Raw genomic sequence first — 22,901 nt, 5'->3', positions numbered from 1 at the left:
CTTTTCCTTGTGGTTTAAGCCAAATGAAATAACCATTTTTGTTCTGCAACGCATGTTGATGGAAGTGAGTTTCTCACCTTTTTGACTTATTATTCCATTAGAAGACACCTCAAATTTTAAAGAAAATGTTTGCTCAAAGAACTATTCAAAAGGAATTCTTTAAACAATCAAGAAAATTTTAGAAAATAATAAAAAATCCAAGAAATTATTTGTCCAAAAAAAAATTAAAAAAAAACTTATTAGCCATGGACGTAGCGGTGAAACGTTGTGAAATCTAATATTTATTTTAAAATTTGATTGGAAATTTCTTATCATATTGACAAATACGTTTTATGATTGAATTTTTAATATTTTAATTATAAAACGCATTCTCCAAGTGATAATGTTTCAATAGACTTTGTAAATAAACCTTTTAAGTATAAATGAAATCTAAAATTTTTTATGTAAAAATCTTTAATTTTGATATTGTTTTTTTATGTAAAAAGTAAATTAAGAAATTATAAAAACAATATATTATATTACAATATACATAAAAATCTGATAAAATTTGCTTACATGTAATCTTATATATACAACTTATTTTAATGACACATAGGATAATTTTAAATATACAATTAAATAAAATTTTTTAAAATTTACATGTACATTCTATCTGAATGATAAAAAAGATTTTTTTTTAAATTTTAATTATTTATCAAATAATTTTAATAAATTATTTAATTTTTTAAATTTTAAATTTTCAAAATTAAATTTATCCCAATCTTTCAATATATATAAATGTTATCCTAAATTTAAGCAAAACAAAAAAAATTTCATCTCACACTAAATCTTAGAAATTATATAACTTATATACTATCAAAATCATACACGGTCTAAATCAATAGTTTTATAAATTTAATATAAAAATAGTCTTATAAATTTAAATTAATTAGAATTTATGATTGAGAATTATGGCTTACCAACTTTCTTATTTTTTTTATGATTTAAAATAAAAAATATCTTATCTCAATTTAAACTCATATATATCTTAATTTAAAATTATACAAATATTTTTTTATCTTGATATCAAAATACACATTATCACTAAATAATTAAAGATTAAGAGATAAATAAATAAATCATGCATTTATTTATGCTAGAAAAAATTGTAATATTTAACTTCAACAGTGAATAAAATTGTAAAAGGTAATGACAGATTATGCCAAGAGCAATCTAGGTCTCAAAAATTCAGAAGAAGGCAGTAGCACTCATAATTTTTACAAGCAAAAATACATGAATAACTATCCTCTTCTTCTTCTTCTTCTTTTTTTTTTTTGTGTTAGACGTTTTTATTTCTTGCTTTCTTTATTTTTCTCTATTTTTTACTTTTTTATTATTCATGTTAATTATCGTATTAATCCTAATTTCTTGGAATTTTCTTTTAATCTATTGCAGATGCTTATTTTATCTGTTATATGCCTTTTTGAAAATTTTATTTTTGTATGTACAAGCTTTTTTTTATATTATTACTTGCGCATTATATAATAGTGTGTGCATAATAATTAATCAATAAAACGAATATGATAAGTTTGTTTGAATAGTTTTTTTTTTAAATACTTGCAAAATTTTTTTCTTTTTTGGTTATCTTTAAAGCAAATTTAAAATTATAACAAAATTATATTTTTTTACATGAAAAACCATAAATTTTTTTCCAATTTGCTTTTCATATTGTAAATGTTTATTTTAGTATAATTCTTTTATAATTTACATTCTAATTGTATATTTTTATTTTAATTGGACACTTTGTTAGAAGTCGATTAGGCTATCTAATTATCGCAATAATATCTTATCAAAATCATTGTTTTAAATTTCATTGCTGGACATTATTATTTCAATATTATATATAGTATATACTATATGTTAAAAGATCATTTTGAATCAAGTCTTCACGTTATGGTCTTTATATATGATTATATATATATATATATATATATTTATCTTTCTCAATTGTTATGGTAACGTAGGATTGTAAAATTAAATGAATTATATATTAAAATGTTTTTGAAAAAAACAAAGGATAATATGAATTTGAGTATGAAATGTAAGATAATAAAAAAAGATTTTAAGAGTATATCATTTGAATTTTAGTGCATATATTAATTATTATATTTTCTTAAATTGCATGATTTTTAATATCATTTTAAAAAAATTTTATTTCTTTAAAACCAAAAAAAGTGAATAGAATGTACTAATCAATAAGTATAAATGAAAATAATGAAAACAAATAAAGATATTTAATAAATTAAAAAAAAAAACAAAACCAAATTTATTTTTATCTTGATAAATAAACTTTAAAAAATAAGTATATCAATCTATAATTGTCAAATTACTTATTTAATATGTTCTTTAATTTAGTTGTAATTAATAATAATTCTTTAGAATTTCATTTAATTATATTGAATATCATATTTAGTATTTAATATTTTTTTGCTCTATATTAATCCTGAATTGATAAGTCATGAATGAACAATTTTTTATTTTTTGAACAAATAAATTTTTTAAAATGTTTATTTCTCATGTTTTATTATTTTTATATTAAATAAAATTTGGACAATAAAAATTTAAGCAAAATAAAACAAATTTAACAACTCACACTTATATATATATATATATATATCAAAATTCAAATATAGCATTTAAAGTTAAATCACTAAATTTTTAAATCATATAACTCATATGCCTTAAAAATCATACCCGATGTAAATCAATAATTTTATAAATTTAATATAAAAAATAGTCTTATAAATTTAAATTAATTAAAATTTATGGTTGAGAATTGTGACTTATCAACTTTCTTATTTCTTTTTTTTTTAATGATTTAAAATAAAAATATCTTATCTCAATTTAAAATTTATACATATCTTAATTTAAAGTTATACAAATATTTTTTTTATCTTGATATAAAAATAGGCATTAACACTAAATGATTCAAGATTAGGAAATAAATAAATAAATCATGCAAAAAAAAAAAAAAAAAGAGAGCAATTGAGATGCATTCAAAATTAAAACCTTCATAATATTTAATAATTAAAACTTTCGAAATATTTAAGATTATAATGAAGCTTTATTTGCAAAGTTTTTTTTTTTTTTCTTTTTAAAGTTATCTTTAAAAGAGAATTTAAAATTATGATAAAATATTATTTTTTAAATAAAAAATGAATTTTCTTTTTTAGTTTTTTTATTTGTTTTTCGTATTATAAATATTTATTTTAGTATAATTCTTTTATAATTTACATTCCATTTGTATATTTTTATTTTAATTGGGTACCTTGTTAGAAATCATTAAATAATTTTTTATTTTTTGAACAAGTAATTTTTAAAAAAAATTTATTTATCATGCTTTTATTATTTTATATTAAACAAAAATTATACAATAAAAATAAAAAATATATAAATTTTTTATTATTACTTTTTTAATAGTTGATTTTTAATTAACTTTTATATTAATTCATAATTATCTCAATTTTAATAAATAAATTCAAAATATATAATAAATTAATTATTATATATTATATATAAATTAAATAATAAATAAAATTAATTCATGTATCGCATGTGCATTATACGTACATTGATGCAAGATATAAAAAGTCGAAGAGAATACGTGTACGTAAAAGAAGGCATGGTATTTGAAAAAATTGAGGCTGTAAAAAGGTTCCGAAAAATTGTGGGAAAAAAAAAAGTTTCGAAAAATTACAGTCAGAGGACAGTAAAAAAACAGTTTTTTGTAAGTCTAAACTTTGAAAAAGTCTTTTGGGAGGAAGTCTCTTTTTTACCCTTTTGTTTGACTTGTTACCTTAGGACTTTTAAGAGTTTTAGGTGTCTTCTAGGGGTAAGTCTCTTTTTTACCCTTTTCTTTTTGATTTGTTACCGTAGGAATTAGGAATTTTAGGAGTCTTTTAGGGGTAGATCTTTTACAAGTTTTATTTTCGCACATGTAAAATTGTTCACAATAAAACAAAAAAAAAATCAACTTCCAATATATCTATACACGCCGTGAGTATTTAAATTTCAATATAGACACAATTAAATCAAATTAAAAAAAAAAAAAAGGAAGTGGTTGAAACGCTCTGAAAAGTCGCTTATGTAACGCAACCGGTATGTTGCGTTCTTATAGTTGAACGTCTCAAACTCTCCCTTGCATCCATGCAAAAAATCCTCTGCTTTTTTTTCCTCCTTCATTAATCACATCACTTTCTGAATAATCGAAACGAAACGTCGCTTCTCTCTCTTTCTCTTCTTTTTTTCTAGAACGATCCCAATCAGCCATTGCCATTGTTGGTTTTGTTGGTGTTTAGCGGAATTTGTTTTGTTGGGAATCAAGTGAATATTTGTGGTAGTAGTGGGAATATTATAATTAACGATATTAATGGCGGTTCCATCGGCGGTAACGGTGGCGGCGTCGCCGGCGTCATTGTACGTTGGGGACTTGCATCCTGACGTCTCAGACGGACAACTCTTTGATGCTTTCTCTGAGTTCAAGAGCTTGGCCTCTGTTCGTGTTTGTAGGGATTCTTCTACAGGCAGGTCTCTTTGTTATGGCTATGTCAACTTCATTTCTCCTCAGGATGGTACGTCAAATTTGTTACTAACTTTTCATTTACAAATTATTCACTGTTTTTCTTTTTTTATTGTTTCAAAGTTTGATCTTTTATCTGTTCTGGGTTACTAATATATTGTCAAAATGTTTTAAAATTTTTTTCTCCTTCTGATATGACTAGCATATCATGCTATTGAGGCAAAGAATCACACTTTGCTGAATGGGAAAATGATAAGGGTGATGTGGTCACTGCGAGATCCTGATGCAAGAAAAAGTGGGGTTGGTAATGTGTTTGTCAAGGTACAAATCTATCTATTCTTTTAACAGATATGGTGATGAAGATTGAGCAAATACTTTTATTTGTTTTCTTTTCTTCTTTAAATGCATTTGGTTTATTTATTTAGAACCTGAGTGACTCGATCGACAATGTGGGGTTGCATGAGTTATTCCGGAAGTTTGGAAACGTAATTTCCTGCAAAGTTGCCACATTTGAGGATGGGAAGAGTAAGGGTTATGGCTTTGTTCAATTTGAGTCAGAAGAATCTGCAAATGATGCTATTCAGAAGATTAATGACACCACTATCGGCGATAAGCAGATGTAAGAATTTTCATTTTTTATAATGTGATTATGTATGGATGTTCGGATTGTAGCATTTCAAAATTTTAATTTCATTGTTTTGGCCCAGATATGTTGGGAAATTTATGAACAAGAGTGATCGAGTTTTGCCAAGTCCTGATGTCAAATATACAAATTTGTATATGAAGAACTTGGATCCAGATATCACAGAAGAGCTTTTGCAAGAGAAATTTTCTGAGTTTGGGAAAATTGTTAGCCTGGTTGTAGCAAAGGATGAAAATGAGGCCTCAAGAGGTTTTGGCTTTGTGAACTTTGATAGTCCAGATGATGCCAAGCGGGCAATGGAAGCCATGAATGGATCACAATTTGGTAGGTTTTCTAACCCTTTTTGCCTTTATCGATGCCGAAACTGACAAATACACTTTTCTTATTTTGATCTATGGTTGCATACTTGTATTGATTAGGCTCGAAGGTTCTATATGTAGCAAGGGCTCAAAAGAAAGCTGAGCGTGAGCAAATATTGCGAAATCAGTTTGAGGAAAGACGAAAGGAGCAGATCATGAAATATAAAGTAAGCCTAAGCTCATTTCTCTACCTGATGCAATTCATGATCATAACTGTTTATGTCTTTTACCATTGTGTATCTTTCTCCAAATTTCAGGCATCAAATGTTTATGTGAAGAATATTGATGATGATGTGACTGAAGAACAGCTGAGACAACATTTTAGCCAGTGTGGTACAATTACTTCTGCCAAAATTATGCGAGATGACAAAGGAATAAACAAGGGGTTTGGATTTGTTTGTTTCTCCGCTCCTGAGGAGGCCACTAAAGCTGTGAGCACATTTCATGGTAAGTTCATGAGTCTTATAACTTTTACTTTTATCAGCAAGTAGACACGTCAAAACTAAGTGAAATGAAGTGGAAAAGAAACAAGATTATGCTACCCTTTATGGTTGAAATCCTCATGGAGATCATTCTCTTGTACCTTGTATCTTAAGTTATTTTGCAATGTGCTGTCCGTTCCCGTTTAAAATCTGTCATGCCTTCTCATTGAATTTGTCGATGATCTCATCCCCTTGCATATCTTATAGGACATATGTTTCACCGCAAACCATTGTATGTTGCTATTGCTCAAAGGAAGGAGGATAGACAAGCACAATTGCAACTTCAGTATGCACAGCGTATGGCAGGATTAGCAGGGCCTTCCACAGCTGTTCTCCCTGGAGGATATCCTCCACTTTATTACACAGCTCCAACTGGCGTTGTTTCACAAGTACCTCCACGGCCGGGGATGATGTACCAACCTTTAGGTTTGAGGCCAGGATGGAGGGCTAATGGCTTTGCACCTCCAACCAGACCAGCCTTTCAACCATCATCACTGCCATTGGTATCCTAATTCATTTTAAATGCACATTATCATTCTAGCAAACTGTTACACGAGTACTTATTATTTTGTATTGTAGGTTCCTTGTGCTCCAAGACAAACTAGGCAAACCAGGGGTAGGATGAACGGGCATGCTCTTCTGCAGGGTGGTTCTCGCTCTGTCTCGTATGTGCCACAATTGCAACAGCCAACTCAGACGGTGACTTCTTCAAAAGATCAAAGCAACCAGCAAGTTGTTTTTCTTTTGAACTTGATTCTGTTCTTTTAGCTTCATTGTTTTTTCCTCTCCCTTTTCCTTCTATATACATCCACTGTTATATAAGTTCTGATCGCTGTGATCTACATTTTGCAGCGGGCTGGGCAAGCTAAATATGTATCAAATGGTCGTGCACGAGAGGTGAACAAAGGGTCAGGAGTCCCACCAGCTGCTTCCAATTCTGTTGCAACTTTATCACAAGGATCTGAGATGCTGAGTAGCATGCTTGCTGCCGCTTCCCCTGAGCAGCAAAAAACAATACTAGGTGAACGACTTTACCCCCTTGTTCAGAAACACCAGGTAATTTCCATAACCTAGAATACTTGAGGAATATATTAGAGATCTTCATCATAGTGTTAATTTGCCTCATCAGGATCTTTTCTTATCTGCAGCCTGATCTGGTTCCGAAGATCACAGGGATGCTTTTAGAGATGGACAATTCTGAATTGCTTCTTTTATTAGAATCGCCTGAATCTCTGGCTGCCAAAGTGGAAGAAGCTGTGGAGGTGCTCAAGCTCTCAAATGCTAAAGTGTCTGGCCAAGATGCTCTTCATTCGAGTTTCCTATCTGCTGAAGTTGCAGTCAACTGAAACAATAATGGCATTCAAAATAAAAACCATTTGAAGGATAGGAGCAAAATTTTTTATATCCAAATATCAGTAGTGAACCTTCAAAATTTTCCTAATCCTCACAACATCACTCTCTTTAGTTTTTCTTGTAGGATATTCATATTTTTGAAGGATGTTTTTGGTACTTTGAACATTATTTTTCCTTATAGAGATGCAATGCAAACTTTGCCTACATCATTGTTTCATGAACTTTGCCTACTAAATTTAATACTTTGAAAGTAAGTAAAAATAAACATTTGAGGCCATTATGTCAAGTAGACTCAAGGCTTCTACATAACACTTTGGACAGTGCTTATAAAATTATGCTTAATCGAGCATGATTGCTAGTAGTGGAAATACATAGAGAACATCAGAAACAAAATATTGGAAGCAACTGTTTTCGCTTTTGACTAATCCCATTTATTTGCAAGTTCATATACCTTTTGGGTTGTCGAGGAGGCTTAAGAGAGATCACTGCAGATATCAAAATGATGGTTAATTCCAACAACTACTCGTATGTATCGTGAAATGGAGGACTAGAAAATGTAAACTGGATATGCCGTGCAGCTGGCATGGCATCCTCAGTAAAAGAAAAAGAAAAATAGACATTCCTTGAAAATTCAGTGTCTGGTAAAAAAATATTGGTCACATCTTGGCTGCTTTTGAGTCTGATTCTAGAACATGTTAATTCTCATCTGTTTATAAAAAGTGCAGATTACAGTTGAGGTTAGAAGATCAAGTGTATACAATTTTGTTCCTTCTTCCAAATGTAAAGTTGCTGTTATCTTAAACCCAGATCACAGAAATGAACATAAATTCAGTCTCACCATTTCTGTAAAACCTATATCTCTCAAAATATCAACTGCTTCTTGAGCGCAGTTGGTGTTTGGTTGAATGAAAATCACATACTTCTACGTGATAGCAACAGCTTTCATGACAAATTTTTTTTGAGGTGTAATCTTATGATACACTGATAATGTGATAGTACATTAAATATGAACCCTTTCCCGAATGACAAGCCTACTACCTTTCATTAAAATATTTATAGGCAAATGCTTTCCCCAATTCGGAAAGCTTGTTTTATACTAAATCCTAACAGATTCCTGCTGCCAATATCCTATGTCTATTCCTTTGGATCATTTAATACTTTCTACAGAAAAGCCAGAATCAGATCCCGGCCTTTCCTTTATGTCTTTCCATCCACTCAAAACTATCCATGGAATCCACTTTTGCTTTGTGTGCAATACTCAAAACCAATGTCCTCCTTAGCATCATGTTGTCCATTGGTCAAAAACTAACCTTTTCCTTTGTGACATGAATATTCAGAAATTATAGACATGGATTGATAACATATATTAGAAGTCCAACACTCAAAAAAGTAACAGGTTCATTCATATAATCTCAACGCTAACCTCTTCGGCAACATTTTCCTGATCTATAATTTGAATTATGCATTGGATTTCTTGGACAACATCCTTCATGCCAGGTCTATCCGCCTTCTTCTCTCTCAGACAGGCAAATGCAAGGTCCGAGAACAGATTAAAACTCTTTAGCATGTTAACTGAGGGCTCCTTGCCAGGTAGCCGCTGATCCACAACTTCCATGATTGCACCATCGCTGGCCCGTTGGTTAACATAAATGGCTAGATTGACATCTTCATGATCTCTTGAGAAGTCAATGGCCCTTTGGGAAGTCAGTAACTCTAGCACCACCACTCCATAACTATAAACATCACTTTTATCAGTCAACTGGTAGTTGCGATAGTACTCAGGATCCATGTACCCAAGGGTTCCTTGAGCACAGGTTGAGACATGGCTCAGGCCTGGGATAGCCAATCTAGAGAGCCCGAAATCTGAAACTTTTGCGTTGAAGTCATCATCTAAAAGTATGTTTGTTGACTTGACATCCCTATGGTAAATGGGGGTGTATGCAGCAGAATGTAGATAGGCCAACGCTTCAGCAGTTTGTAAAGCGATTTTCAACCTTGTTTTCCAGTCTAGAAAAGTGGAGTACTTTCCATGTAAATGATCATGTAGGGTCCCATTTGAAATATACTCATAGATCATCAATGGTTGTTCGGCTTCCACGCAACAACCTAGGAGTCTAACCAAGTTCTTGTGGTTTACTTGAGAAAGAATCCCAACTTCATTGAGAACTTGCTGGGTGCTTTTGATGTTCCCAACTTTAGCTGACTTAACTGCCACAACAGCTCCATCTTGAAGCTTACCTTTGTAGACCTCCCCAAAGCCTCCACTCCCTAGAAACCTGTCTCTAGAAAAACCGTTTGTTGCTTTTTTCACCTCTTTCAAGCGAAACATCTTAGCTGGTTTTCCACCATTGCTTGATTTCAACATGTCTTCTCTTGCCTTCATGAGCTTTGCCTGGTTAGAATTTTTCCATGTTTTTCTGAGAGTAATTGCAGCAGTTGCCAGAGCTAGTGTGAAAATGGAGGTTACTCCTATGGAGACTTTTAAGCTGACGCTAGCTCTAGTGTTTTTCTTCTTTCCCAAGCAAGTTCCGAGAACAGGGTCCCAGTTGTAGCCCTTATTGCAAAGACAGCGAGAAAGGCCGTTTGCACCAGCAGGTGAACACTTAGAAGCACCAGAGCAATCAGATTGGCTTTGACAGACAGGTTCAGGTGGAGGAACCCATTGAATTTCCAACCCCTCTTCCCATTCATTTGCAGGCTTTTCTGGATCCAAATGAAGGATGCTTCTGAAAGCTTTACAACCTGAACTGTGAAGCCTTATTTTGTATGCTGAAGGCAACCCACCCGCAATGAAGGTGCAGCATGGATCAAGTCCACTTGCACACTGCAGTGCTCGTTTTGCTTCAACATGTCCAGAGCTCTCCAAATAACGGTGACAAAGACTAGTAGGGGTGCAATTAAGAGGAGAGACTAAAAGGCGGGGTGAACAGTTGAAGAGAAAGATAGTGTTTGAGGAAGTAACGTTAAAAGGGTGTGTTTGACTTAACCAGAGGCCCTCACTCACAGGCATGTCTTGAGTCACACATTTGCCAGGCAGCCATGGTGATGGTTGAACAACCATGCGGTGAAATGAAGCCATGATTCTGGTAACAAGGTAAGAACTTCCATTCAAGGCATCAAAGTAAAGTTTCTGAGACTGGGAATCACACCTAATAGAATAGCCTGGATCACCGCAGTGGGGCTGTGTACTTAGGGGATATGGAACCTCCATCGAACCACAGCTTGGACAAGTCTTCTGGGAAGAACAGTAATGACCAAGGAAAAGAAGACATATAATATAGATCCAAATGAAAAGTGGCTTTGCATTCAGCTCAGTTAAGATCATCGTGCATGAACACAAGGGAAGAGCTGAAATGGCTATAGCCCAAAGAGAAGGATGCTGGACTAATAAAAAGGCCAGAGAGGGGGAATAAAGTAGGTAAAGCAATTAATCATAATGAAAAGTAGCTGAAAGAATCTATATGAAAAACCATGCCCCCTTTGTCATTTATAGGACAGGTGGATTCCTACTGTATGACATCCCACTACAACTTTCAATGTTGATCTCTTAAAAACATACAAGTGCGTTGGGCAAAGACATGTACAAATTCCACAAACAACATTTTCTTTTAGAAGCACTCAAAGTAATTATGAGTGCAGGGGAATATTATGCTGGAGGAATGACCAAACCATCCATTCAAAAGGACAACATAATTAGCTTGTTGAAGAAAACAAAAACAAATTTTAAGATGAAGAAATAACCAATAAATGCGGCAGCTATATGAACGACAACCACAAGGGAAAAGAGATGGAACTGATCAAAATACAACTTTCTTAGCATGTTTCTTGAAGTTCTAAAAGGGAAATGACATAAAGCAGAGTTGGGGTCACAGAGAAGGGTCGTTTGAATTTCGGCACGTAAACAGGCAATAATAAAGAATGGGAAAGAGGCAGGTCTTCTACTTTCCCCAAACTGTCATCTTCTGTGCCTTAATTCATCCATAGTGAATCCAGCAGGATTGCGCGCTCTAACCTTCAATAACTTTTACAGGAGTCCTGCAATACATATTAATGTTTAAACCAGACTGCCAGAGACGATTCATATATATATATATGTGTGTGTGTGTGTGTGTATTCAATTTTATGCTTGGAAGGATTCATTACTTACCCAAATGGGCTTTGTTTGATTGCTAGCAGCTCAACATCCAACTGCAAGTTAGAGAAGAAACAGAAAATGAGGGAAGGATAATGCAGGAAATTATTCATGAGATTAAAACAAAACTTATGGCGAGGAACAGAAATACGGAAAATACAGATCTAGAATGGCTAGGAAAGCTTTCAAACGATCAGCATACAACATCTAGATAAATTTTAGATGCATGATGATGGATACATTACCTCAATTGTTGCATTTGGAGGAATTTCCTGGACTCCTTTTTTTCCATATGCTAGCTCAGGAGGAACGATCAGCAGCCGCTGAAAATGAAACCATTGGTTACAAAACATTTTTGTTTTTCAAATTGAAGGAAAATATGCTCACCCAAGTTCATGGTCACAAATCATACATGAACACAAAGTAATTAGGCATCAACTCAAGTTGGCTCTACTCAAATGGAGGAAAAAGAACTTGTATGCCCATAAAGAACCTGAAATCTCAAAAGGTATATGTGAAGGAATTGTGATTTTCTTATACAATTTGTTTGTTTTACAATATTTCAGTTGATCAAAATAAAACTACAGAATTTTGAAAGCAAAAGGATTATCCATCTAAGTTCTAAGTTATGCTGTCTCTAGTCTTTACAAGAAACAGTAAGGAAATAGCATGCTGCAAACTGATCTCACCTGGCCTCCTACACGCATTCCTTCAACACCAAGATCCAACCCCTTAAGCACATTTCCCATTTCGGATTGGCCAATATCAAATCCATAAGGCTGCACCAATTCAAACATATCCACATTGCCTAAGAGGTGGATGATCTTAAGGAAAGCATAACGATAGATATAACAGATTCAAATCATTAAAGCAAAAAGTCTCTGAAACAGAATGAAGGTAAGTAGGCAAGCTATTTTCATCATAAAACCTAAGACTGAATCTCTATTTGATATCACCCGATCAGAAATGATCTGTCTATGAAATGCCAGGAGTTAATGGACAGTAGAAAATAACAGAATGGAGACCACAGAGCAACCAGAGCAAGTGAAGACAGTATTAATGTCACTGCTAAACAAATTTGTTCTGAATGATATCTGTGAAAACATGGAGAATCAGAATGAAGTTCATGTGATACAGAGTTTGTGCTAGAAGAAAATCTTAACCCCATTCAAACCAAGTATCTCTTAATATCAAGAAGTCTAATCTCAAACTCTTAGTGGATTCGTAAATCTGAATGTCCAATTCATATCATAGGTTACCAATAAAAACATTTGCCTCATGCTGATTTGGCAGCCTACAAGTCTTTGACAGCATAAGGACTAGGGCGAAGAAACTTAGGTTCAACATTTTGGCAGAAGATCTTGTGAATTTTGTTTTACAAATGATGAATCTTGACACAAGAACACGTGAAGTCTCCAAGAAGTTCCATTGAACATTACAACAGTTTCAATATAACAGTAAGATGCGCATTGGTGATTCAAATTTTAGTTTCTGTTCTGAACAATCCTCTGAAAGATTTCTCGGTTTAAATAGCATTCACAGAAAAAGATGCCTGTTAGAGAATAGACATTCTTTTTGTTAAAAGTCATATGATCAGATAGAGTGCTTCTACTTTTTTATCAATTATGCAGCCTGGCAAGATTTATGCACAGTCCTGCACATTTTACAGCTATGGTGGTTACTAAAGGCATGAAAAGGACTATGGGATGTCTCCTTCTTTCCCTTTTGTTTCTAAATGAAGGATCAGTTCACAATGAATAGTTGCTTCAAAAATGAGGGATAGAATACAAGTGTAGTGTTAACAGTAGATTTATAAGGTGTCAAAATAGTTTTGCTGTTCTTATTTCTAGAATATTAGATTATCCCTTTTCTTTTAAACAAAATACATAATCATTTCAGTTTTACCGTCCCCCCTCCAACACCAAGTCCTTGTCTGCTAGTCATAAACGTGACGCCTCTCCATTTGGCGACATAGTGAACCTACAAAAAAGAATCATATTGCATTAGTTATATTTGAATTTATGGGATAAAGAATCAAAACAATACAACATTTTGGGATTTATCGGAGGTGAAAAAAGAACAACTTCAAATGAGTATCATCCTGATACTATGAATGGGGAACAGGAGCAGTCTTTGATAAGTGAAAGATCACTTACATGTATAAAGTAGAAGCTTTCATCAAATACTAATATCGTTACAGTGCTGGAGTCACTGTTGACATTAGATCAGTGATCATAGAAACATGGCTCTCTAACATTGTGGAAATTTCCCACCAGTAATGACTTTTATGGGATGGACATTAAATTTAGGGTTGCTGTCTTGTTTTTTCATGTTTAGGCTAGATTTTCATATTTTTTCTAACTCCGGAAACATAAAGTTCTATTATTTATGTTGATTTTATTGAGCATCATGTCCCAAATCAGACACATAAATGAAATAAGTGAACTGAATGCAATTGCAGTTCATCATTTACCAGATTTTAATAAGCATTTCTCAATTCAGAAATATGATTAGCTTCTAAGCCTCTCTCATAAAAAATACTCTATATGCAGGTTGGTAGAAAGTAAGGTAAAACAGATCATAATGTATATAGCATAGAGTTTTTTATGAAATCTAACTAGGTCACCACCGTACTGCAACCCGAGATCCCTTAACAGCCTTAAGTCCACTGCCGACCTTCAAATCATAGTACCTGGAGAATATTGCGAATGTTAAAATCAGTATAAGCACTTGCATTGTAGAACAGACATAGAAGAAATACAGCATGTTCTTTTTCAGTTTTTCCTCTAAGCCAAAGAAATAGATGACATATGACATATGACACCTAAATGTAAGATACAATAGAAGCAATAAGCTGCAGCCTGTTCACCATCTATCTGACCTGAAACTCTCAAAATCATGCAGTCTCAGAATAGATACTAATACACTACACAGAATATAATAGCTTGAATATAACATTGTTTTCCAAGTTTAAGATAAAATAAAAGATACAAAAAATTGTTCGCATAAAAGTATATAGAATTAATGAAGGAAAGTGAAATTTTACTAACTTCAGCCCATTGGGAAGAGTTGTGAATTCATTTTCAGGTATTTTATCTCCTCTAAGCTGCAAGAACCAGTATGCGGTGCACAAATTATACTTTGTAAGGACTAGAAACCACCAAAAAGAAATAAAATGAAGATTGAAAGGAAAGGATGCTTACAGCTCTTCGACTTGTGCTAACTGCCTCAGCCACATCACAGGCATACATTGCAGCAGCTGATGAGTCAAAACAAAAGTTAACAGAAGATTAAATAGATGAATGCATGCATAAGAACAAGTTATTTTGAAGAAAAAATCACTAATTTCCCGCTACGTAACCTCTTTTAACCCCAGGAAATAAAAGTTTAACCAAAGAGAAAACATAAAATGGTATAGATGTAATGCACCAACCAGCTGTGAGGAGAGAACCAACCAGTGCCCTTCTTCCCTCATGCTGCCAAGAAAATTTTGCTGGTTTTGAAGTATCATCAGAAGATGACAATGTGCAGTGACATGGCAACAGAAATGAATTTCTCCTTGGTAGTCTCTTCCCTGAGGATTTAAAGAAGTGCTCAGTTTAATGGCATAAAATAACTATTCATCCAAAGACAAATAGAGAGAAAACCATGGAAAGGCATGGGGTTTACCTGAAAGGGGAACTGAGAAAAGAGGCTCGTGGACGAGAGTTAAGCTGTTTTGGTGGTAAGGGAAGAGGGAGAGTTCCATCGAGAGCTGGTTAAATGACAGTTAAGAAATCAGAAAAACAAGTTCGTTCATTGGAATTTCCACTTTTCCTACTGAAAGAGAGGAGATAACACGGTCAATGCCATCCACATATTTAAAGCACTCCCCTGTACCAAACAAAAAACAGGGTTCCCAAAAAAATGTACAACAGATTGCAATTTGCTGTCAATGGAATGACCTGTAATCAGGGACGGGTCCCAGCAGAAAAGTCTATTTGGACCAAATATTTTGGACTACTAGGACTTTCAACCTTCCTTTTGTTTCCCACAAAGCCATTGAACAAGTTCATGAGTTCCATGATGAATTATACAAAAGCAGCATGACTAATCCACTGCTTTATTCATGTTGGTGAATAGAGGTTTAATAGAAATCTTGCATTCAAGTGGATATATTTTCTTCTAATACCCATAAAAAAGTTCCACTTCCAAGTTCATTAGAATTTAGAAACATAAAGTTATAACTGAAATTAAAACTATGCCATTAGAAATGATTTTCTACATAATTCACCAGCTGCAGTTTTGTTATTCTTACTGCAGGTTTTCTCATTGACATGGATTTTTAATAAGCCTCCAAGCTAACATTAGTCAGTGGTAAACATGAAAATATAATTTTATGCACTAGAACATGATTTCCTTGCATGAACAAGATGTTCCCCTTGCACTTCATCAGAAACAGAATGTCTCCCAAAGCACTTGCTTTCCTGCTTTTCTTTTGCATCCAACTTTGGCTTCATTTTCTCACTTCCTTCCACCCATTTCTTGAATTTTTTAAGCAATTTCTGCCTTTTGGAGCAAACTTGACCACTAGTTGTAGCAACGAAGCAGGGCTTTCCTTCCTCCACCAATGCTGGACCATCCAATTGCTGTTCTATTCTAAAACCTACCATTTCTCCAATGCCTTCAAATTCTTGTTCCAGATTATCTTTATTCTCCTGGTTATACTCTTGCAGCAGTTGATATCGCTTCAGTTCGTACCTCAAGCATGCATTGCACCATCTTAAGTAAATAAGATCCTTAAGTTCAGCAGCTCTTCCCTTTTGAACTTGTTCATATTCATTTGCAAGTTGGTTGTAGACCTCTATTGTTATCCCCTCTTCTTCAGTCTGCAAATGTAAACGTTTTCACAGTTAGATATAAACTCTCACAGTGCCTAAAAGTAAAATTTACTGACCTTTGAGATTGACGAATGTGAATTCTCTAGCAATTCCAACTTATTTGAAAGCTCATTTTTCTGCTCCTGCAATTGTTCAGTGAGAGATTTCAGCTCCATAACTTCATCCTCTAGTTTCTTGACAACATTGGATCTTCCTTCTAGTACTTTACCATTTCTTTTAATTTCTGCATCTTTAGCTCCAATCTTCAAATCTTTTTCTCTTATGATCTTGGCTTGGCCTTTAGTTTTTCTCAAAACCCTCTTTACTTTTCTCTGAAGCAATCCATTCTGTGTTTTCCAATGCTCAACCTGCTCCACAGCTCTTAAGTATTCCATAACTATATTTTTAGCCCTTATGTTCTCAGCCTCCAAGGATGAAATTTCTCTATCCAATAACTCAACATAAAAAGTCTCTAAAAGTACCATATTCCTAAGCTCCATAAGCACAGATTCTTGTTCTTTAAGATCACAAAAACGATGAAACTGCCTTTCTAATTCCCATTCTCTCTTTTGAAGTTCTTCAATTCGCATTCTTAGGCCTACAATCTCTTCTTCATAAGCAGTTCTTTCCTGAATTTCTGAACTGTTAATCTTTTCTTCATCTTCTCCACAAGTTGAAGATGTAGAATTGCCACTACCATCACCTCTAGAATCCTCCTGGGAATCCGTTTCAAGGGGACTTACCTGGGTTTCCACTGAAGAAGCTGCAGGATTTACTCTTCTTTTGGCAATGATCCTAGCACAGATAAAACCTGTCACAGATATTGCTAATGAAATGCCAGCTTTGAGAAGCGTTGGCTTGATTACTTCTGCTTTTGATGATGAACTTTCCATGAGAAAGATACCTGTTTTGGTGATCAAATTGTAAGCTCTCTGCACAACAGAAGTAATGCAAAGGAAAACGAAATCAAAACGTAGGAAAGTTTTGTTTAATTTCTATATGTTCATGATGTGCTTGTTTTCTTATAAAGACATAAAAAAAGATTCTTTGCCTTTATGTTTACATAGCTTTTCTTGGCTTAGAGGGATGATAATGGTTGTTGCTTTTTGACTACTCACAAATGCCTCTTGTTATTTGGAATCTGATTCCTTGACCACTGACATAAAATATGTTAACCTTGGCTAGAATTTTTACATACTAAATTTTCATTTTTGTTGTATTGTATCATGTATGTATTTTATCTATTTTGTTTTACATACATATAAAATATAAAAATTATTATATTATAATTTACTTTTAGAAGCAAAACAAAAAGTAGTCTTTTGATTTTTATCAAATTTATAAATATTTTTTATTAAAATTTTAAATCATAATATTTTTATATTTTTTTTCAATCCTTGAGTTGTGATAAAATGTGTTATTTGTATGTAAAAAAAATTAAAAAATAAATAAATTATTTAATTCTTAAATCAAAATAAAATATATTATATTCAACGATCCAAAAATCAATGATTATAAATAGTGCATTCACCTAACACCACTTACTCAAGGAAAGCCATCCTACTAATTAAACCAACCTTTTACTGATTATATTATATTTGAAATTGAGGTATAATGTTTGTCTTCTATTTATAAGTTAAAGCAGAAGTAAATAGGTTTAAACCGTAACGTTTTTGTATATTTTTTTCAGTCTTCGGATGTGCTGTCTGTATGTAAAAAAAATTCAAAAGCAAATATTATAGTCTCTAAATCAAGATATAATATATCAAATTCGATAATTTAAAACATAATGATTATAAATCCTTCAAAATAACCTTAACAAAAAAATAATCACAATTAAATTTAAACCTAATATCATTTAAGTCGAGGAAAGAAATACCACCGATTGAGACAACTTTATAATGGTTATATTATATTTAAAATTATCAGATATAATATTTATCTTTTATTTGTTAATGCGAAAGTAAATAAAAAAATTTTAAATTAAAGCTCAATTAAAATAAAGTGATATTGGGCTTTCAGTTACTTGACCCAAATCCATCAAATTCTAAATGCAAAATGGGGAGGCTCCTTCGTAAGACTTTGTTTAAAGCTTGAAATGAACCCAAGGTTAGCCCATTTAAATAAGGTCTTTTTGGAACCCAAAAGTCCACAGACATCAACTAGTTTTCTTTTGGACTCGTTTTATATATATTTATATATTTATTTATTTGTCTTTTAAAAGCATGTGAAACAAGAAAAAAATACTTAAAAATTTGTATGCACCAACCAATTTTTAAAATATTTTCCACATGAAGATGCTGGGTTGGAAGAAAATTACCATCAATCCATTCTTATATTATTTATTTTGTAAGATTTTGTTGTCCTATTTGATTGACTAATGTTGTCTTTTTTGGCACATTATTGTGAGCCCCTACATATATATATATATATATATATTTGGGTTCATACAGTTTTTTTTTTTTTTCAAGATAATGACATTATATTTTTTAAAGTTTTAACAAAATGTTTCATTTTGTTTTTTTAGGAAAAAGCATATGCATAAGTGGCCAAAGCAAATTTGTCTGTATATGAAATGTGAATGTTAATTTAAATTATTATTTTTGGAAAGGCAAAAAAAAAACAAGAGAAATCATACTAGTTAGGATTAGAAACCAGCAATCAATTTCCTAATTTTATTTAGTCTCTCCAATAATTTATGTTATTTTTGCTTATAATTTATAATTGTTTTAAAAAGATATGCAATACAATCAAATTTGGTGCTATGATATTCATATATGATTCTTTAGATTTAAAGTTATACTTACATGTGATATCAAAATATTCATACATGAAATTGGAATCCAATTATAATTTTTAAATTTTAGTTTTACATCAAATCATTTTTTGGGTGAAATTTGGTGATTGTTTCAATTCAACTTTCTAATCTTATATTTTCAAATTTGATTTGGAGCTTTTATTTTCTTATATGAGAGGATTAAAACTATATATGAAACATTTATTAATTCATCTTATAGAGAAAAAAATCGAGTTCTAAACCTTTGGATTCAATATTGGAACAAATTCAATAATTGAATTAAACTTTTGATTTTTTATGGGTTTTAATCAAAATTGATTCTTGAATATCATTACTCATGTGTTTTAATTACATGTAATTTTGATTTTAATTTATCGATTATAAATAAATTGTAGATTGAAAGAATATGGTATGAAACCCAAATTGTTTTTATTTGATTAAATTTGATTTATGTTGTTTTGATATGATTTGAAGCATAAGCTTAATAAATTTATGTGTTAATTAAAATTTAAAAGATTTTATTGCATAAAAAAAAAAACAATTAAAATTTGAAGAAAGCTTGAAATGAGTTAGACATAGGTTTAACGATCAAGTTTTTTTTTGGGTCAATTGATCTTATTTTTTGTAGTTTTTTATGAGTTCTTTCACATGGATTTGATAAATCAATGCTTAATTGAGTTTTAGAGGCTCAATTTTATCAAAATTGTTAAAAAAAAAATGATCAAATTTTGGTTTAAAACAAGAAACAAATCCGAACGAGTCATAAACAATTCCAGTCAAGTTAGGTCAACTTGACTAAAGGTAGAAGAAGAACATACCCTGTGCCAGACAAAGCTCATGTGCAGGGGGTGATGCGTGTGGCGTGTGTGGGTTTGTTTGGTGTCCATTTTTGCTTCAATTTTTCTTTTTTTGTATATTTGGAATTTTATTTTTTATTTTTTTATTATTTTTTTGAAATTTTTTATTGCATGAAATATTTATTAATTTATATTTATACATAATTTAAAAATTATTATATGTTATACACATATTTTATGACATTATTTTCTTATCAAATATTTTAACATATTAAAAGTCCATTAGATGTAGTACTCACTCAATAGATTGTTTAAATTTTACGTGCTCTCCGCATAAAATTACGTGAATAATTGAATGAATTTAGTCAAATTTAATTTTATTATTTTTTTAACTATCATCTAGATGTAACATGTTTTGTTTTGAAAGACAAATTAGGTTTAAATTCTACAAAAATATCAAATTAATAATTTTATTTGATAATTTCATTTAATGAATATATAATTTTTAAATAATTATCCATTTGAAATAATTAAAATTTATAATATTGCCAACACTAATTTCTATGTCTTGTGACTGTATTAGATTATATATCATTATTTATTTGTGAAATTTACATTGTAAATGATGATAAATAAGAATAAGCTATTGGATATTGAATATTAATTTATTTAAAAAACATTCAAGATACTCGATTTGAATGTAATAAATTATTTTTTATATAACAAGATACATTTGATTTAAGTATTTCATAAATATCATATTTATAATAGTCAATCGAGATATATGATAATGATAAGCTTTTTAAGTATTTAATGACCTAAAAAAAATAAATCATGATTAAATATCTCATAAGAAGTGATCAAATTGCATATGTTTAATTAAGTATGCAAATTCAAATTGTGGGCAATCCCAATTTCCCACCACGAGAATATATAATTAATTAATATAGGTGCTTAGTTACCGAAATAGCTTACTCATTGAAATATGTAATATTTTTTCATGTGGAATAACGAAAATATTTTCAAATAACCTTAGGCAATCACTTATCTAAAGTAAGTTATTGTATTTGGTAATTTTGAGTAAATATAAAGTATTATGATTGAGGATATACTGGTTAATAAGGTATGTCTACCTAATGAGGATAAGTTTTTTGAAAAATAAGATATTTTTATACTGGTTTCTTGTAAAAAGTACATAATAATATATCATATTCTCTGTTCAAAGGAGAGTTTATAATGATGCCATTGAACTTTAGTTTAATTATAATTAACATATCATGAGTTAGTGCTATTTGTATAAATTGTTACTCATATGTAAAATATTAAATTTGTTGTCTTGAATATTATAGTTGATTTTTATGATAAAGATTAAGTAGTTTTAATTAAAAATGATAAAAAATAATTTAAAACTTAATTAAGTTATGAGTGTTTTTTAGATATAATCTTTAAATTTTAAATTTTTTTATTGATTATTGTTTGGTTATTAAAATGTTACATTTTGTGATTATAAAAATATTATCTAATAATATAAATCCATAACAATAATTATTACATGCGTAATTAATAAATTTATTATATTATATTATTTTAATATATCATTATTTGAAGAACTGATTTTATAAATAATTGTATTTACATAAAATATAAAATATGTTAAATTGAAATAAGCCCAAGGTTAGCCCATATGAAATGGGTATTTTTGGAACCCAAAAGTCCACAGACATAAACTAGTTTTCTTTTGGACTGGTTGTATGTATTTTTTTCTAATATCTTTTAAAATGCATGTGAAACAAGAAAAAAACACTAAAAAAATTTTAAGCACCAACCAATTTTTAAAATATTTTCCACATGAAGATGCTGGTTTGGAAGAAAATTACCATCAATCCAGTCTTTTTTATTTATTTTTTAGGATTTTGTTGTCCTCTTTGATTGACTAAAGTAGTCTTTTTTGGCACATCATTGTGTGCCCCTACATTTAGATATTGGGCTCATACACTTTTTTTTTGTCTTTTTTTTTTTCAAGACAATGAAATTATTATTATTTTTTTAAGTTTTAACAAAATATTTCATTATTTATTTTTTATTTTTTTAGAAAAAAGCATATGTATAATTACCCTGAATTAAAACTTTTTATTATGTTTATAACCCTAATTAGCTTTTCAGCAGTTGGCGGCCTCCCTTTTCATCTTAGGGCAAGTAGGAAATTATTTTGAAAACTTTTTTTTTTTAATAAAATTGTTGACTTTCAAGTCTTATGCACATATTTACGGACCTTCATTTTATTTTCTTAATCCTAAAACGACTTAAACATATAAAGGGAGATGAAGTCAATTTTTTTTTGTTACAAAAAAATTAAATTATAAACACTTAAATTTAAATATTAAACTTTTTTAATATTATTTTTAAAATAATTATGAATTAATTGAATTAAATTTTTAAATTTGAAATAGAACTTTAATATCACTCTAACTTTGACATTAGAGCAGCAGTCCACATCATAATTAATATTAATTAATTAATAATAAGTAATGTTTGTCCGTTTGTGCTTTGTATTAATTATGGAAGATTAATAAGATCTAAGAGTAGCTAATAACAATCAATAATTCTAAACCAAACAACACAAACGGTGTTGAAGATATGATTTTTTTTTTTAACGTTTCCATCTTTTGTTTCCTTCTTATATCAGACAATTTTCAATAATAAATTTAATTTCGAAAGTTTTTTTTTCTTTTTTTTTTTACATTGAAACGCAGTTTAATAAAGAATGATATTCCAGCAGTAAATTAATCAAAACTTCCCTGAAATGGAAGGGAAGCTGACTCTTAAATCTTGTCTTTCCAAATTCCACGACGTGTCTGCCTCTGTCTGGTCTGCTTCTCACAGTTTTACAGTAAAAAAATTACGGAAATCAACTCGCGAGT

The 22,901-nt window shown here is 30.9% G+C and overlaps 3 protein-coding genes and 1 pseudogene across 5 annotated transcripts; 1 reads left to right on the top strand and 3 right to left on the bottom strand.

Annotated features, from left to right (window-relative positions):
- Nucleotides 1–4,238: 4,238 nt before the first annotated feature.
- Nucleotides 4,239–7,597, top strand: PAB7 (poly(A) binding protein 7). Its single transcript, XM_089741356.1, has 10 exons — nt 4,239–4,610; nt 4,761–4,879; nt 4,984–5,177; nt 5,266–5,525; nt 5,621–5,727; nt 5,818–6,007; nt 6,250–6,545; nt 6,622–6,774; nt 6,895–7,098; nt 7,191–7,597. Exons 1-10 carry the CDS (start codon nt 4,409–4,411, stop codon nt 7,386–7,388), a joined length of 1,923 nt encoding a protein of 640 aa, XP_089597482.1. The 5' UTR covers nt 4,239–4,408; the 3' UTR covers nt 7,389–7,597.
- A 485-nt stretch (nt 7,598–8,082) lies between these two features.
- On the bottom strand, nt 8,083–10,834 carry LOC111297945 (wall-associated receptor kinase-like 20 pseudogene; annotated as a pseudogene). The gene has a single exon (XR_016326167.1). The product of XR_016326167.1 is annotated as a wall-associated receptor kinase-like 20 pseudogene (transcript).
- A 355-nt stretch (nt 10,835–11,189) lies between these two features.
- On the bottom strand, nt 11,190–15,402 carry LOC111297946 (FKBP-like peptidyl-prolyl cis-trans isomerase family protein). Of its 2 annotated transcripts, XR_016326168.1 has the most exons (11): nt 15,197–15,402; nt 14,961–15,101; nt 14,731–14,786; nt 14,578–14,633; nt 14,162–14,219; nt 13,433–13,507; nt 12,217–12,306; nt 11,940–12,020; nt 11,773–11,850; nt 11,543–11,583; nt 11,190–11,430 (listed from the first exon to the last, which is right to left on the bottom strand). XR_016326168.1 is itself a non-coding variant. In XM_022892557.2 (10 exons), exons 1-10 carry the CDS (start codon nt 15,273–15,275, stop codon nt 11,403–11,405), a joined length of 702 nt encoding a protein of 233 aa, XP_022748292.1. In that variant the 5' UTR covers nt 15,276–15,402; the 3' UTR covers nt 11,190–11,402. The 2 variants fall into 2 exon arrangements, 1 of the variants encoding a protein (XP_022748292.1); XM_022892557.2 differs by lacking the exon at nt 11,940–12,020.
- Nucleotides 15,403–15,670: 268 nt separating this feature from the next.
- LOC111296988 (CHUP1-like protein) lies at nt 15,671–17,378 on the bottom strand. The gene is made up of 2 exons (XM_022891505.2): nt 16,464–17,378; nt 15,671–16,395 (listed from the first exon to the last, which is right to left on the bottom strand). Exons 1-2 carry the CDS (start codon nt 17,277–17,279, stop codon nt 15,904–15,906), a joined length of 1,308 nt encoding a protein of 435 aa, XP_022747240.2. The 5' UTR covers nt 17,280–17,378; the 3' UTR covers nt 15,671–15,903.
- Nucleotides 17,379–22,901: the final 5,523 nt, after the last annotated feature.

The sequence above is a fragment of the Durio zibethinus genome, chromosome 12 (genome assembly GCF_047325235.1).
Source record: "Durio zibethinus cultivar Kanyao isolate XHJ-2024 chromosome 12, ASM4732523v1, whole genome shotgun sequence".
In the NCBI taxonomy this organism is placed as follows: domain Eukaryota; kingdom Viridiplantae; phylum Streptophyta; class Magnoliopsida; order Malvales; family Malvaceae; genus Durio; species Durio zibethinus.
The sequence above is the reverse complement of the archived record's forward strand: the minus strand, read 5'-3'. Positions and strand labels throughout refer to the sequence as shown.